The sequence below is a fragment of the Monodon monoceros genome, unplaced genomic scaffold (assembly GCF_005190385.1).
Source record: "Monodon monoceros isolate NGI ecotype Baffin Bay Population unplaced genomic scaffold, NGI_Narwhal_1 Super_Scaffold_3, whole genome shotgun sequence".
Classification (NCBI taxonomy): Eukaryota; Metazoa; Chordata; class Mammalia; order Artiodactyla; family Monodontidae; genus Monodon; species Monodon monoceros.
This window is the reverse complement of record NW_021703780.1, coordinates 42,401,017-42,418,121: the sequence shown is the minus strand read 5'-3', so window position 1 is coordinate 42,418,121 and position 17,105 is coordinate 42,401,017. Positions and strand designations below refer to the sequence as shown.

The following is a 17,105-nucleotide window of genomic DNA, read 5'->3' as shown; positions in this document are numbered from 1 at the left end:
CACTAACAGAAGATGAAAGATTGTCATTATCAATGGATTCTTAAATCTTTACCACTTACTAACCTGTCTCACTTAGGGGATTTTATCTGTGTAAGTACCAAACGTTTGTTTTTTTGAAGAAGTCCTCCTTTAAGATGATATCCCAGCATGTAGGTGCCAGGGCAATAACTATTAAGTGTCCACATGTGGTGTTTTATGGGAATACATTTGATGCTATTATATTGTTGTCACAAGAATACTTGGCTCTTTAAGCCAGGAATACACATGCTCATAATAAATTATTTTTATGACTTCACATACACAATCATGATACACAGAAAGTATAAAGGAAAGACTGCTTGTTTTATGTAGCTCTGGCACTAACTCCATCCCCAATTATGGGCAACAAGGGGATTATATGAAGCCAATGAAAGCATAAGGGTGGAAAATGGAAAAGATAACACTGTGCTTTCACATACTGGAGTCTGTGATTGTTCAAATTGTAACAGTATTGTTTTGTTGTTTCATTTCCCTCCATGATCTTAAATGCTCCTTCCTTCTCTAGTGCTGCCAAAATGTGAGTTGTCTCACTCATCAATATCAACTCTTTAATCTTTCCTTTTTGGTTTAGAGCAAACGACAAAGGTAGTCATGGATGATTCATAGAATCATGCTCAGTGGCAGAGTTTTCCCCCTTCCTTAACACCTAAGCCTTTAAGGATAGAGCTGGGAAAAAGTGAAGGTAGGGGACAGCTGTTCTGTTGTTTCTGTGGAGGGTTTGGACACTTCAGTATTTCCAGATTATAGCTGTGTGAAGCATTTTTTGCAAAATAAAAAGCCAAGCCAAATTTGCTGGTTTTCAGGTCTGCAGACAAAATTTAAACCAGCTGGATTTTATTGGGAACTTTTGCATGCAAGTAAACCTAGTGGTGAAACTCAAGCCAACATTTGTCTCCACTGGAATGGGCTACATCTTTAGGGAAAACCCCCCTACCCCATGTCGCTTCCCTTAAGGGAGTTTTGAATTTTGAAAGTTCCTAAAAGAAATCTGCCAGGTTACTCCATAGAGTATCTGATCGGAACATTAGCCAATGAAAATGGAAGGTACAACCAGGTCTGATGTCTCTCTTAGTCAGATCTTCAGAGATGAGAAGTTGTGTGTCTCTCTGAAACCTGATTTTAAATTACCCCAATTAAACCAGCTAATGATTCCCTCCACACAAGTACTTCCAAACACAAAAGCCAACACACACACATTCACTTAAACTCACACACACACGTGCCTGGTCAGAGTGGCAAATAATGACTAACTTATTGGATTTGTATATAGCAAAAGTTTCACATCCTATTTTGACTGTGTCTTAAGTGAAAATTACCACATTCCTCACTGAAAATATGCAATTTTATAGATTTAAACATATAAGGAATAGAAACAAAGAAACACATAGTATGATGATTTTTTACTAAGCCTGGGATACATTATTTATAAAGCTATTTAGAATTTGGAAAACAAAGCAATAAAAGGTAATTCAACACTAGAGGAAAACCCTTTTACTCCAAATCTCAACTTAGATCTCTGAAAGAATGAGCATTTTTTCCAAGAAAGGATACATGCTTTCATAAGATTTTAGTATAATCATAGGAAGGAAAATTCTTGGCAGACTACTCATCTTTTTGGCATTAAAAAAAAAAATCTCTCCAGAGCTGTTCCTATACATAGGCAGCAGGGAGGTTTGCCAAAAAGGTACTGGCCTCAAATATCATGTCACCTAATCCAAGAAAATCAGGGCACATCTAATATCAAAGATCATCTATTTCTGTTAAACTGTTACCAAAATTTAATTTGTGAGAAACCTGAGGTCTAGGGTGAGTATAACTGATTTCCTCCATACCACTTAGGGTATTAGGGATCAAACTTGTTTCCTAAGCTCTTGTTCTTTACATTACAACATACTCCCTTTCCAGCAAACACACTTGCAAGGATGCTTTTGTTCTATACACGTTCCCTGGGAAATGTAACCTTTATAATCAATGACAATTATAAATTTCACATCATTACATGAGAGAAGTACATTATGGTTGTTTAAAAATCACAATTTCTGGTACCCCAAACTGCCTTGTTTAAATTCTGCCTCTGTTGTCTTCTGTGGAACCTTGGGCAAGTCACTAACTTCTGGGTGCCCCAACTTTTTCTTTGGTGAAAGAGCAAGCATCTCCTTCATCTGTTGCTTATACAAATTAATTAAACAAGACATCAAATGAACAGACTAGTGTTGAACACACAGTAAGCCCTCAATAAGGTCATAAGGCTCAAAGGAAATAAAAGATAAGTAAACTAGTGTCCATAGCCAGGGGACAGCTTTAAACTGGCAAGCAGTATTTTTAGATGTTTATTAAACCTTCATCTTTCTTTTAAATTATTTTAAAATTTTTATTTTATATTGGAGTATAGTTGATTAACAATGTTGTGTTAGTTTCAGAGGTACAGCCTAAGTGATTCAGTTATACATATACATATATCTAATCTTTTTCAAATTCTTTTCCCATTTAGGTTATTACAGTATATTGAAAAGAGTTCCCTGTGCTATACAGTAGGTTCTTGTTGGTTATCTATTTAAATATAGCAGTGTGTACATGTCAATCCCAAACTCCCAATCTATTCCTCTCCCTAAACCTTCATCTTAAGGATATTGTATCTTATATTACTTCAGTTTTCTCCATGTTATTATTTCACATTGTTGAGGTGAATTGGCAAACATATCCATTAAAATGTTCTTTGTAGTTTGTCAAATGGGAGGATTATTTTCAAGCATTGGTCCAGATCCTGACAATATTAACACCCTGTTGTAGGAATCTGCTTCTGGCCATCAGTCATTCTTTCTGCAGTTTCTTTGAGGCAGGTGATAATGTGCTTGGAGAGCACCAACACCTGATAGCCATTGCTTTCTGTAACAAGTGATGTCAGTAGAGCCAAATGCACAGGAAAACCTCATCTATAGGCTCCACATCCCTATTCTAAAGATGGTGCCTTCCAGGGCAGCCCCAAGGCCACCATCAGAGAGGTTCGAGCATCCCACGTAGTCAAACCTGGAAACTGAGTCTTACTTAATCACTGCTCTCCTTGGGAGGGTGAGCAAATCTAGGGCGAACTTGTAACAGGTCACAAGGATGAAACTGATGGATGATTTCTAAATGAAACTGTTTTGCCCGTCCCTCCCTCCGTTGCTGGGAACAAAAACTTACATTCTTTGTTACTGATTAACAAGGGTGGGCATTCTTGCTGGTTTTGCTTGTTTCTCTCATCTTAACCATAGAAACCCAAGAATTTCCTTTAAGACTCCTGCTTTCTCCCCAGAAGGCAGGAAGGTAGTTTTCAAGACACTAGTCTGTTACCCTCCTCATTTGCTGGCGAATCAATAAATTTATCTTTCCTTTGTCCTCAAAACCTAGTCCTTGTTACTCTCATTCGGCATCGGGGGCAAGGACTAATTTTCGATAATGAACTTAGGGAATCTGAGATGTTTCTGTGTAGAGGTTAGTGTGGGAAATATGACTTATTCAAATACATTCAGGTTTCATTTTGGAGTTTCAAACAAGTAACCTTATCCAGCTGATCCCCCCCCCTTCCCCGTGGTTACTCTTCACCTCCAAGCACAATTTCACTCACTATTCTGCACTATTTTCTGAATATTGGCTGTAGTGTGCAGTAACTCAAGTGATGACACTGTTCTGAGGTTTTCTGACTTGTGACTTTTATCCATCACATCAGTGGTTATGACTGTGGACAGTGAAATTGTGGGACCAACAAGACTTCCTCCAGGGATCCATGTTTGCTTTTTCATATTTATAACATGACAATCTTGGTCCTAATACATCTGGGGTATATTAATAATTTATTCATAATAAGAAACAGGCATCACCTCACCATTCTTTAATCAAAACCAGCACCTCTTGCTGTTGACTCTGGGGATATCTTATCGCATGGGGATAAATGGGAAGTGATGAGATCTTTTGTTCCACTGGCTTGGTAAGCAAACTAAAACACACTTAGGAATCATGATTCTAGGGATGGCATTTTTTTTCTTTTCTTTTTTTTTGGTTCTGAAACCAATTCCAATGGGCAGGCGATCTGCACATCTACAAGCAATTCTTGGGTCACCAGAGAGGTGTTATAGTATTCAACTCAATTCCGATACCATCTACCCAGAGATGGCGTCAGATTCCAAAAGTCCTACAAGACTCCGCCCCACACAAGTCCACATTGTTACTTGTACTTCTGTCCCACTAGCCATAAATGAGAGGTTCCTGGGACTTCTTCCTCGGGCTCAATTAATTTGCTGAGTGCCTCACAGAACTCAGAGACACATTTTAGTTACTAGATTGCCGGATTATTATGAAAGGATATAATTCAGGAACAGCCAGATGGAAGAGATGCATAGGGGAAAGTGTGGGGAAAGGGCTCGGAGCTTGCAAGCCCTCTCCAGGCATCGCTTTCCATCACGTCCATGTGCTCACCAACCTGGAAACTATAGAAACTCTGTCCTTTTGGGTTTTTATGGAGGCCTCACTGCATAAGCGTGACTGGTTAAATCATTGACTGGTTAAATCATGGGTGTGATTTCAACCTCCAGCCCCTCTCCCCTCCCTGGAGATTGTGGGGGTGGTGCTGGAAGTTCCAACCCTCTAATCCCTTGGTTGGCTCCCTGGCCACCAGCCCCTTATTCAGATTACCTAAGGGCTTTCCCAAAGTCTCCTCATTAACATAACAAAGGACACCTTTATTGCTCTTATCATAGGGTTTTAGGAGTTCTGTGCCAGGAGCAGAGTCCAGTTTGAAGACCAAATACAGTAGAGACCAAACTCTTGTATCTTGGGTCCTACATCTGAGGATTGAAAATATTTGGAAAAACATTCCAGAAAATTCCAAAAAACAAAACTTGAATTTGATGCATGCTGGTACTATTTTTTTACATAGCATTTCCATTGTATTTACAATTACTTACAAAAGCATTTACATTGTTAGGTATTATAAGTAATTGTAAAAAAATAAAAAAAATAAAAACCAAAAAACTCAATTAAATAGAGTTGGGAGAGCAGAATGGGGAGTTCTAACACGCTATTACAATAGCAGAGGCACACAAGAAGAAAGACCCCCCTTCTTTCCTGGCAAGGACTCAGCCAATGAAAAGCCATGGAATCTATTTACTCCAGCCCTCCTGACTTCCTTTTCCCCTTCTGTAAAAACCTTCTCCTTCCCTTCCCATTTGGGAACTTGCATGTGGCTTGCCGTGATTGTAGACCCCAAGTTTCAATTTTCTGCTGATCCCTAATAAACCCATCTTTGTGGAAGAAATATCTGAGTCTATTTGTTTCAGAACAGTATAATCTAGAGATGATTTAAAGTATATGGGAGGATGTGTGTAGGTTACATGCAAATACTATTGATACACCATTTTAGGCAGGGAACTCAAACATCCATGGATTTTAGATGGAACCAATCCCCTGTAGATACTGAAGGACAGCTATATGTATTGCTTATTCTAAATCACAATGTCACAGTATCTCAAAACAACCAGTGTTGAAGCTCCTCCAATGCACATAGTGTACGCTTATATAGATGACTCATGGAAGAAAACATTGGTAGACTTTGGCTGACTTCAGAAAAGAATCAATGCAATAAGTCCTCCAAGCCAGTGTTCTTGTGGACCATGAACAGCAAAATGTAGTCACTTACGTCAAAGGGACCTAAAGTGGAGATGGAAGGCCATTAAGGAAGTGAAACACACATCCAGCCCTGAATGCAACATACCTTTGACCCAGGTATCATGAGACCACCTGGAACCTGTCTTCTTTACTCCCTAGAGATGACAGTTTAGCAGCCAATCTACTACCAGCGAGTGGCTGAATGCCTGCCGATGTCGACCCATAGTTCTGTAAAAATAACCTATGTAACTTCTCTGGGATATCTTTGTCTGTTGCCTTTATGAACATGACCATTTTCTATTTCCCTCAGAGCACATTTGAGTTGCTACACGAATCAGTGCCTCCAAGACTGCAATGCTTAAGACCGCAAACAAACTCTTTTTGTTACTTGCAGCGTTCAGCATTTCTTGGTTGACATTCTTGATGTATGGTACCCAGACAAGCTGTATCTGCAACATCTGATGCCCTAATTTCATCTCAGAACTACTTAATCAGAAACTCTGGGGCTGGAACCCAACAATGTGTTTAACAAGCACCGTAGGTGATTCTCTTGCAGTTAAAGTTTGAGAAACACTGCTCTAAGCCACTATCTCAATAAAAGTTTTAGGAAAGATAAGGACATCTGCTTGGAATCTTTCATGACACCATGATGCCTACTGATTACTAGATTGACACAATATACCAGGCTGATTAGGTTGATCTGTTTCTTAGTAGCAGACAGGTTACGAGATATGTAAGTTATTTGATATTTATTAAATTATACTTTTTTTTTTCCTTAAAGGTCTTTGAGAGATTGTCTAGATCCATGCTACTCAGAGTGTGATCCCTGGACCAGCAGCATTAACATCACCTGGGAGCTTGTTAGAAATGCCAGTCTCAGGCCTTCACCCAGAACAACTGAATCAGAATCTGCATTTTAACTAGAAACTATGTAATTTTTATACACATTAAAGTTTAAGATCAAATGTCCAACTTCATCATCTGACCTAAAATCATTCAAACATATATTTAAGAAGTCACTTATTCTGAGAAAATATGACACCTTAGAACTTCTGGAAATTAGTCTGTTTCCCACACCATCTGTGTGACATCATAATGGTTATGCAAAAATTATTGATTTGTGTGATTTTCCAAATCCCTGAAAGTCTATAGTAAGAGTTTATATTTGCTGAATTTTACTATTGTTACGAATATTTCTTTACATGAATTAACTGATATAATCTTTGCACCAACATTCTGGGTTAACATTGATTTTCCATTTCACAGACAAGGAATTGAGGCCAAAAGTGAGTAACTTGTTCACAGTTACTTATCCTGTAAATGATGGAGAAATAATCCAAACCCAGCATGCTGGTGCCATTTTGCCTCTCTAAGACTAGGCTCTAGAATAAGGTCTATTAACACTTCCAAACATGAGATCTGACTATTAGAGGCATTGTTGTTGATCATGGTTTTTAACCAAAAAATCAAGGCTGGGGCCAAGGAAGAAGGGAAGTGAAAAATGCTCTGTGTGTATTTTAGGTTTGAAAGTTAATAAAGGTTTAATGCACTGATTTACCTCTGAGGCCCAGAGCCAAAGAAATATCCAGAATTCTAAGTAGCATAAAAGCCTAGAGTTACAGAGTTTACCATGGATCTGATTTTTTTTACATTGGGTGGTAACTTAAGTCATTCTAAAGAAATGGTTTATTTGTTTTTATTATTCTTTATGTTACTAACTTATAACACACATGCCTGTTCTCTAAAGAGTTCTAAAGAGTTTGCAAATAATGAAAAACAGGTTCCTAAAGGAATAATTTTTAAGAGGAAAACATACATTTATAAGTGAGTGTCTACGAATTGGATGTACTACAAATTCACCATGGAGCCACTTTAATCCCGAAAACACAAAATACTGGACAATTTAGAGGCTCTGTTATAAATATGAATACAGAGTAGAGAAATTATGTTGAATGTTCCTTGGAAAACCAAGAGATTTTTTTAGCACCTGGACTGAATTTGAAGGAAACTGGACTTGAATTAGAGTTTTGTGTGGGAACCAAGAAAAAGTCAGTGGTTTTGGCTAGATGAAGTGATTTATTTAAAGCCAAAACTTAACATAAAGCTCCTGGAATACCAACCTATATGAATTGGCTATAAGAGAAGGTGGTATGTGTGTGTGTGTGTGTGTGTGTGTTGTGTGTCTGTGTGCATATGTGTGAGCATATGAGGGGGAGAGAGAGAGAGAGAGAGAGAGAGATTTTTGCAATGGAAATGTCTTTCACAATTCACTTCGCTCACTGTTTTATTTATAGTCTATAACCTTACTTTCTCAAACAGCCACTGACAAGATGACAATAAAAATTAAAACAAGAATTGACAAAAGTGAGTTTGAGCCTCTATTAATCCACTTTGCACAGCCTTTAAATTATTTTCCTGAAAGTAAGTGTAAAATGTTATACAGTTTAGGAAAAATATACAAAACTATGTATTAAGCACTTCTATACCTAAACGGGTGTGCTTAAAGGACTTTCTATAAGAATGCTCATTAATGGAATGTTACTTTTAGATCAAGACCTTCACTGGGAATAGACAGATGAAATATTGTAAGCCAAGATGAAACAGTGAAATAAATAATCTATCCAATGAATGGAGACAAATAAGTAAGACAGTCTTATTGGCAATGTTGATATCTAAGACGAGACCTCAGTAGACAGATGGGTGAGAAGTATGGCTACAGGAAGAAATAAAGTTGTAGAAATACTTACTAATCTGAGGGCTCTTTTCCCAAGTTTCTCACAAGGCTATACACATGTTTAGGAGTTTTTATATGAATATTTCACAGAAGCCAGGTAGTTTTGTAAATCTATTGGAGACTGTCTTTTTTCAGCCTTGTTACTAACAGACAGGGCTTCCTGTATCCTAGAGTTCATTAAGGGGATAACACACATTTAAGAGCAAAAATGTGTTAGAACCAATTGCTTATTTCAGTGTTGACACCACACAAGAATCAACTGTAAAAGAGTTTCCTACTATTCAGACTTTTTGAAAGTAGAACTGTGAAGAGGAAAAGTATTGGAAAATATAAGGAGCCCGAAATGTTTTTATTAAAGTGGGCAGTAGCAGCCCAGTCTTATTAATTCCTGATTCTTTTGCTCAAATATTTGAATTGAAAATTCCAGCTTAAGTGGAAACACAAATGAGTGAGGCTCTTAATAGGAAAGCTATATTATGACGAGAGGTCTAATAAGGAGGGAAAAGAACAACGGTATTCAGAAGACAGTGCTGCCATAGAGATAGAGTTGATTCATTCATCCATCCATCCATCCACTCACTGTTTATTGAGTAGCTAATGTGTGCCAACTGTGTTTTTAGGCACTGGGGTGAAGCAGGCCAACTTAAGAGCTGCATGGTATCAGTCTTGCCTTTCTGTGCATAGGAGTTTCTCATTCCCTGAGAGGTGTGAGCTAAAAGAGGTTCTGGGTTCTCCGGCCAGTGCCTGGGTTTTTCCCACATGTGGATTAAAGCAGTGGTTCCCAAACTTGGTTGAAAATCAGAAACACCTGGGTGATTTTTTTTTTTTTTAATACAGATTTCTGAGCTCTGCCTCAGGCCTACTGAATTAGAATAATTGAGGTTAGGGTCAAATATCTATATTTTAAACAAACCTTTAGATATTTCTGAAGGATGAACAGGTTTGAGGGCCAAGAATTCCACGTCCATCTTCTCAGTACTTTGTGGGTTGTCTTTGTGATCATCAGGCTCTTTATTAATAATGAAAAGATTGATCCTAACAGAGTTGGGGAACCAGCTGTCTTTAGCGAAACATTCATATAGAAACGCCTAAACATGGGTATAGCCTTTGTTAAACATCAGATAAAGAAACCTAATAGTCCAGTCCTGAATCCAGTGCCAAACAACAATGGTATTTAAAGTCACGGTGATTAAAATGTATAGAATATCTGCTATGTAACAGGCAGTTTATACACTTAATCTCATTCAAGCTCTCTGGATGCATATGGCATCTCTGGCAAGCCCTAATAGAGGTACAGCACAGACCCCTTGGATTCTAGAGCAAGGCTCCACCATCTGTAGGAGGAGCCCATTTGCCATTTAAAATATAGCTCCTAACATGCTGCTGGGTATGAAGAAATTCATTAAGGTTCCCAGAAAGGTGAGTACAGGATATCATTGCTAACTAAATGGACAGCTGTCACACCACAGACCCACCTAGATGTGGCCTGAGAGACCAGTGGTGAGGGGACATCCTCCCCAAGGGAGAGCATAAGCAGTGCTCTTGATTGCCCACTTTGCAGAGACAGACATGGATAGAAGTTAAGACTGGTGGGCAGTGGTAGATTGCTTGATCAGAGAGATGGAAAGAGCGTCCTTGGGAGACTGTAGACAAGGGAATGAGGGGAAGAGGCATATGGAAGGTCCTGTGGTAGTAGCACAAAGTGGGCAGATCGGATAGTATGCACCATGGAGTAGGCCTTCAACAACCAGGTCAACTGGTGACCTGCCCAGAGGAGGCCAACCATTCCCTCTTCAGCCACGCAATGCCTGTGCACTGAGCGTGTGGTGGCAAGGATGGCAGCCGTGCATGGCCCCACAGATTGGACTCCCTCTCCCTCAGGCCGGCCCATCAAAGTTCTGCCAGTGCTGAATGCCAAACAGCCCAGCAACAGCAGAAACCTGTATGTAGCCCACAGTTTGGCAGGTGGGTGGCAGACTGATGATACCATAACCCTTCCACCCTGAAGAAGGCAGTGATGCATTCCTGCTGGAATTTATACGTATTCTGGGTATGGATTTGCCTTTGCTCCTTACCATCAAATACTCCCTCCAATGCCTAGTCCATCTTTGTGCAGATGCAACCTGACAGTGCTTCCCCTTGGATCTGGCCCTGGACACCTCCTTCTTCCCTCCTCAGTGCTTTTCTGTCCCTGCAGCATGAAATGGACATTAGGCTCCACTCAGCTTTTATGTATGTACTATACACAATTTCCAGGGAATCAAGGTTCATGGGGCCACCCCTGAGAAATGGGACACAGAATCCAAAGGATGTCTTTCCTGTCCTTCTGCCATGAAGACAGTTCTGAGATGCATTTCTCAAAGCACCTTGGAAGGTCCCAAAAGGAACAGGAACACTTGAAAGAGATGGAGCGATAGTGTGAGTTGATTCCCCTTGACTGCATTGTACAGAGTTTTACAATAAAGATATGAGCTCAGGTGGAAACTTGCTGGTTTTCAAGCAGAGATCAGAGAGGTTAAAATGAGGACCCTATGACATGAAAGCTGACTGTCTTAGGTCCCAAATAGTAAGAGATACGACTGAACAAGATTGTCCAGTCATAAGAGTCCCAGTATTTCTGAGTTAAACAAATTGGCTCAGCTATGCAGCAAAAATCAGATTAAGGGGAATACATTTTCACTCAAGTCCATTGTTTAGATTAGCTTAAATCATTGCATTAGAGAGAGAGGTATGGGGGTGAAGAAGCCAGGCAACAAGGCAGACTTGGGAACTAGTCAAGAAAACACTTTTTTTATTGTGGATACTGGCACATGGAACTGACTGAAAGCAAATATATTAGAAACCTAACACATTTTTAAGAGATTATGTTGCCAAGGAAGCCACCGGTTGGCTTGCAAAGAGTCTGTGACTGTTAAATGTTAAAGCAACTCACAGTTTCTCAAAACTCGTGAGCAGGATATGGTCTAGGAGAGCTCCTGTTCCAGAAGGAGGGCATCCTCTCCCCCAGCCTACTGCAGATACAGCTGTGGAGGATGGTGGATAAGGAAAAAGCTTCCAGAGGGCAAAATGGGAGCCTTAAGTGTGGTTCTTCCCAGGTATCTGTCAGAGAGGCTTCAAATGACTACCAGGCAGGATTTCATTACTGGGTGCTATAACTCTCCCTTTTTACCTTATTTTGAATGGGCATCTTTATTGATGTTATGCTGTCCCTGTTAATATACCTATAACATGCGTGCATGCATGTGTGTGTCTGTGTGTGTGTTATTTGTGTTGGAGGGATGGTAGGGAATAACTGCTCTTTCTAGTTCGTGGGCTGCCTGTCCACTCCATGGTGCTACATCATCTGGATTGCACATCACCCAAGATCCAGGTCTTTGAGCTAGTGACTGTCGCTGGATGAACATTTGGGAAACACTGGGTCATCTCCCTTGGGGAAAGGGTAAGTACATTCTCTTTGTAGACAGAAGAGTGAAATAGACATTGGGTGAATTGTGGCAGAGTCTTACTTGTCAACTAATAACCACAGTTGCCTTTTCTTCTGGTTCAAAACTGTACTACAGTTTCCCACCTTTCCTGCAGACAGCTGTGACCATGTGGTTGAGTCATGGTCAGCAGGACGTGGGTGTAGGTGACGTACATGGCTTCCACTACCAAACCATGAAATACTCCTCTGTGACTATGTTGCTTTCTGCATTCTGTCTTACCCTCTTTCCAGCTGAGTGGAGAGGGCTTTGAAGTCCATCATGAGAAAGAGACACACATTGGGAAGAGGCTGGTCCTCTAAATATAGGCTACTATGCAGCCTTTAAAAAGAATAAAGCCATCATATGTGTACAAACTTGCAAATGGGTCCATCATATATTTTTAAATTAAAAAGGGAGCTGTAGAGCAGGATGTATAGTTTGATTCCATTAAAAAATATCTGTGTGTGTGTGTAAGGGAGAGGGAGGCACTGTTTGAGTGTGTACAAAATGTATAAGGTACGTATACTTACAAGGCAAAAAAAAAAGTGTTAGAAAGAAGGTACACCAATCTTGTAAACGTTGGCTCTCTCTAGAGAATGAGATTGGGGGAAGAATTTAACTTATTTTTGTTTCTATATTCTTTAAATTTTGTTTAAGCTTGTATCCCAATTATAATGTTTTCTGCTCCCTATAGGATTTAATAGAAATAGGTAGTCTCTTTTTATGTATTTATTCTTTTTAAAAATAATTCTTCAAAAAGAAGCTGAGCCTTCAGGGGCAGAATGGGTTTATTTCCAAACCTCTTTAAGAGATTTGTCTACAGTTGGCATAAAAAGACAACTTTGCACCAGGAGAAAAGAGAATATTCCTGTCAGCATGTGGTACACACACATCTATAGATTGAATTTTTCAGTGTAGCAGGGAAAGGCAACACCAATCTCTTAATTCTTTCCATTTCTGTGGTCCTCTCTGTCTTAACCAATTTTTTTCTCTTCCGTTTCTCTCATGCCTCTCTCAGCTCTAACTGCCAACAATTTGCTCTGGGCTGCCAGATGCCAGAGAGAAGTGAGTCTGTGTATGCAGAGTTGTGCAGGTGAGTGCAAGTTGGTGGCCAAATACCCAGCACCTTCAGGATGCTCAGTGCCCAAATGTGGTCCTGCAGACTGGAACCGAGGCATGCTCTTCAATATGTTTTCAAAGCTCAGATCTGAGATGAGAACAAAGAGGTTCTGCCTGAGAGGGCTGTGGAGCATCCTGAACCAACACAAGCTTGTTGCCCTCATGGTGTTACAGGCAGGAGAACACCGTGGGCTGCAGTCAACCAGCCAGGGCTGGGATCCTGCATCCACTGCATCCTGGACATGGAAGCCAAGTGACCCAGCTCACCTCTCAGCTGCCTTTATCTCCCATGTGAAAAGCTGCAGAAATAATATTGTCCAGCTCATGGAATGATTAAGGTTAGATGAGGAATGTGACCCCAGATAAGCACTCCTTCTAGCAACTCTCTCATTTTTTATAATTATTATAAGACTCTGACTTGGATACATCAAGGTAGATGACTTTCAGATTTGTTTCAAGGAAGTGTTCTTCAAACTTCCAAGAGCAGCACATTAGTGAGTCATGAAGTCAATTTAGTAGGTAGTCAGCATTGAAAAACTATAATGGAATAGAATAATAATTTTTAAAAAACAGAAGACACAGCATGTAAAAATCTAATGTCAAATGCATTGCTTACTGTGGTCTGAGGTCAAGTGAGTTTGAAAAGCAATGACTTGAAGCCAAACAAAAGTGACAAATGGAAAATTTTCTCCAACTGTCCTCTCTGTTCTATTCAGTTCTGCCCCTTTCAGGTAAAATGAGCAGAAGGTGAAGGGCTTTGGAAACCAGCTGTAATGAGAGCTGTTTTTTTTTTTTTTTTTTGAGAGGTTGATAAAATGTACTAATATTTTTTAATTTTTATTTTATATTAGAGTATAGTTGATTAACAATGATGTGTTAGACACAGGTGCATTTTGATAAAGCGTGAGCATGCTGGGCTGATGTGAAAAGTCAGAGGCAGTGGTTAGAGTTCATTCAAAAATCTCCATGTTCTACCACTTCCCAAGTATATGGGGCAGGGGATGAGGGTTTGTTAGAACTAGCCAGGCTAAGGATTTAATTTGTGTTTTTGTCTGAAACTTTTCCTATTAATTCAAGTACTCAGAACCCTGACAGAAGGCCTTTAAGGTTCCTTTAATTCTATAAACGCATCACTTAAAATTCCTACTTTTAGTAAGTAATGTTTGAGGAGAAAACCTCATCATGTTTAGTCTTCCAAAGTGAGTGAAGAAAAGTGAATCATTTTGAATTTTTATTTTTCTGAAACATTATAGAGTATGTCAATGTTTATGGAGTTTTGTGTCCATTTCTACTGTTTCTTCATGAATATATATGTATTTTTGCTCTATATAGGTAGTCAAATACAATGAAAGCAAAACATAAGAATTATTGAAAACACATGGGAGAAAACTCGGTTTGGAAGTAGAATTAGGTTGCTTGCACTGGCATTCTTAGGGAATTTATGCCCAAGGAATTGGTTACCACTAACTTGCAGAAGCTACATTTTTTTTCCCGGACACCATTTAATATGGAAAAACCACTTATAAATAATCATGATAGTGTAATTGTATATATTGTTGTTGGTTTAAGTTACTTTATTTGGTATTTCCTTTTGTAATGTTGTGAGCCATTCATTACAAATACCTTTAGTTCCAACAGAATTAGCCACTTAGTATTAATCAAAGAGGAAGATTATTTAGAAAATATGACTCAACAAATATCATACGATTTTCCTCTTTGTATCATGATTTCAATTGAAATATGTCTGTAGTGCTAATTATAGAAATTCCACAGAGAGCCCTGTTGGAATCAAACCATACACTCTGAGTCGTATGTTTATTACCTAATACATAACAAATCACAATTTTGATCATATTGGCTAATGTGTATCACTTTAGTATCTTTAAAGAAAAATAGAACAAAATTTTAAAACTGTGTGTATCTGCTTATAGTTAGATAGATATATATAAAGATATATACAGATATGTATCTGTCAAAATTTGTATAAATATAAAGATTTTTTGCAATGAAATGGTATATGTCTGTTATTCCTTCCTGGAAATGGTGCTTGTGGTTTGGTTACACCTAGGGTCTTATGAGCCGGGGATGTTTTGGGACTCACATAGTTGCATGGATTAACCTTGAAGGTAGATGATGGAGAGGTCTTGAATTAGTGTGTGATCACATTGTTAGGCTTTTTCCTAGAAGACTTATAGCCAAATCCCTCTCAACCACTTGTTCCCTTTGAGACTGTAGACAAATTATTTAAATTCCTAAATCTGTTTTCTTATCCCTAAAATACTGTACATAATAACTTTAGAAAATGTGTTTTCCATTCCCTCATACAGGTAGATTAGCAGACATATTAAAGACCAAGGGGAGATAACTAAATCCAAGGGTAAATACGTTTTACTTAGGTTGGGACAGCCTTATAGTAGATTGTTAACTACCCCCTGATGAATCCAGCTTTGGATATGCACATCCTTCTCACCGTGACCATGAGCTTGGCCATGTGACTTGCTTTGTCCAGTGGGGCACTAGCAAATATAGCAGAAGCAGATGCTTGACAAGTACTTGTTCACTGGGGATTAGCTGCTAGGGATGCTGCCATCACCACGAAAGATCCAGGGTCTACTGCTGCAGAGGTCATGTGGAAGAGAACCACGCCATCCCAGCCAACAGTCCTTGTTAAACAACACCTGAACAGACTGGCCTTGGTCTCACCACCAGATGATCGTACCTTCATGAGAGACCCCAAACAAGACCATCAGAAGAACCACCCAACTGAGCCAAGCCCAGTGAGAAGAATTGTGAAGAAATAAATAATTATTTCAAGCCACCAAGATTTGGGTTGGTTTGTTACTTGCAATAGATACCTGTTACATTCCGTTATCTGGTAGGATAAGCCTTTTAGGCTCTTGATATTGAAATCAATGTGACACCTAGGAGTGATCAATCATATAAATTAACAACATGTATCACTTGCAAATAAAAGAGTAAAATAGCAAATGTGCAAAGCATAATCAGAAAATAAATTTTAAAATTAGAAACATAGAGTTGACTTTGTGACCAAATTTTCTGTGCTGGATTACTACTTTGTGCTGTATAGACAAAAACAAGAAATATATTATATATGTGTGTGTGTGTATATATATGTATATATACATAATTGGGTAACTTACTGAAACATGATTTTCTATGAAGCATATGCTGGAAAATCTTGCACAAGGATTCTTCACTTTGGGTAATGGTCCTACAGGTGCACTGCATTTGAAGGACTGTTCCAAGGGTACCAATGTAAGCTGCTTTGCAGTCATTACTTCCAGAGCAAGTGAGGTCTTGCTTGCTTAAGGTACTGATGCAGGTCTCATCCTCATGGCACTTTCTTATCACATGCTGCCAGCACTTTGCCTGGAATGTTCTATAGCGCCTCCTAGAAAGAGTCAGGAAATGGAATTAGTCTCTGAATGATATTATTTCACACTAACATGTAGTGTTGCCTCACCTAACAAAAGACTGACATAAAGCAAAATGCCTTCTAGGTGCTTATAAACATAGTTGAAAACTAAGTTTGTACATTTAAACATCCCAACAGAGAGTGCAGAAGAAAACTTGTGAATTATTTTCCTTTTGTGTTGAAAGACAGAGGTTAAGTTTCGGATTCCCTGGATGACTCTTCCTTCATTACTAATTTTATTTCACTGGGCGATGATTTGTAGTAAGAACTCCTTGTGAGATTTATTAGCAATAATTTCTGAAGCAGAATGTGGTTTTGAGACTAGCATTTGGCCATTGACTCCCACCAAGTGATTTCAGAAAAGTCTCTTGACTTTTCCAGAGAGTTTTCCCACAGGATGGGAGGTACTGTATTCTTTCTCAATATTTCTAGTCAGACTAATTAGAGTTAACAAAATGCTCTGAGGTTCTCTGGCAGCATGAGCTAATTTAAAGCAAAACATGAGTTTATTTAATGGTCGAGATAATCCATTAGAATCATATCCATTCATAACTTTTCTGACTACATATATCATTCTTGCTGTATTAGCATTGAATAAAATCTGGATAGTGTACAATAATTTCATATTTGGAACTTTCACAGTAAGAAAATATCTACTTAGTGGAACCAA

General features: G+C 38.9%; 1 protein-coding gene across 1 annotated transcript in view; it reads right to left on the bottom strand.

Moving 5' to 3' along the window:
- The window catches only part of GFRAL (GDNF family receptor alpha like), a 56,726-nt gene that overhangs the window by 15,221 nt on the left and 24,400 nt on the right, over nt 1-17,105 (bottom strand). Inside the window, 1 exon segment of the mRNA XM_029243287.1 lies at nt 16,161-16,411. Coding sequence (XP_029099120.1) covers nt 16,161-16,411 — 251 coding nt within the window.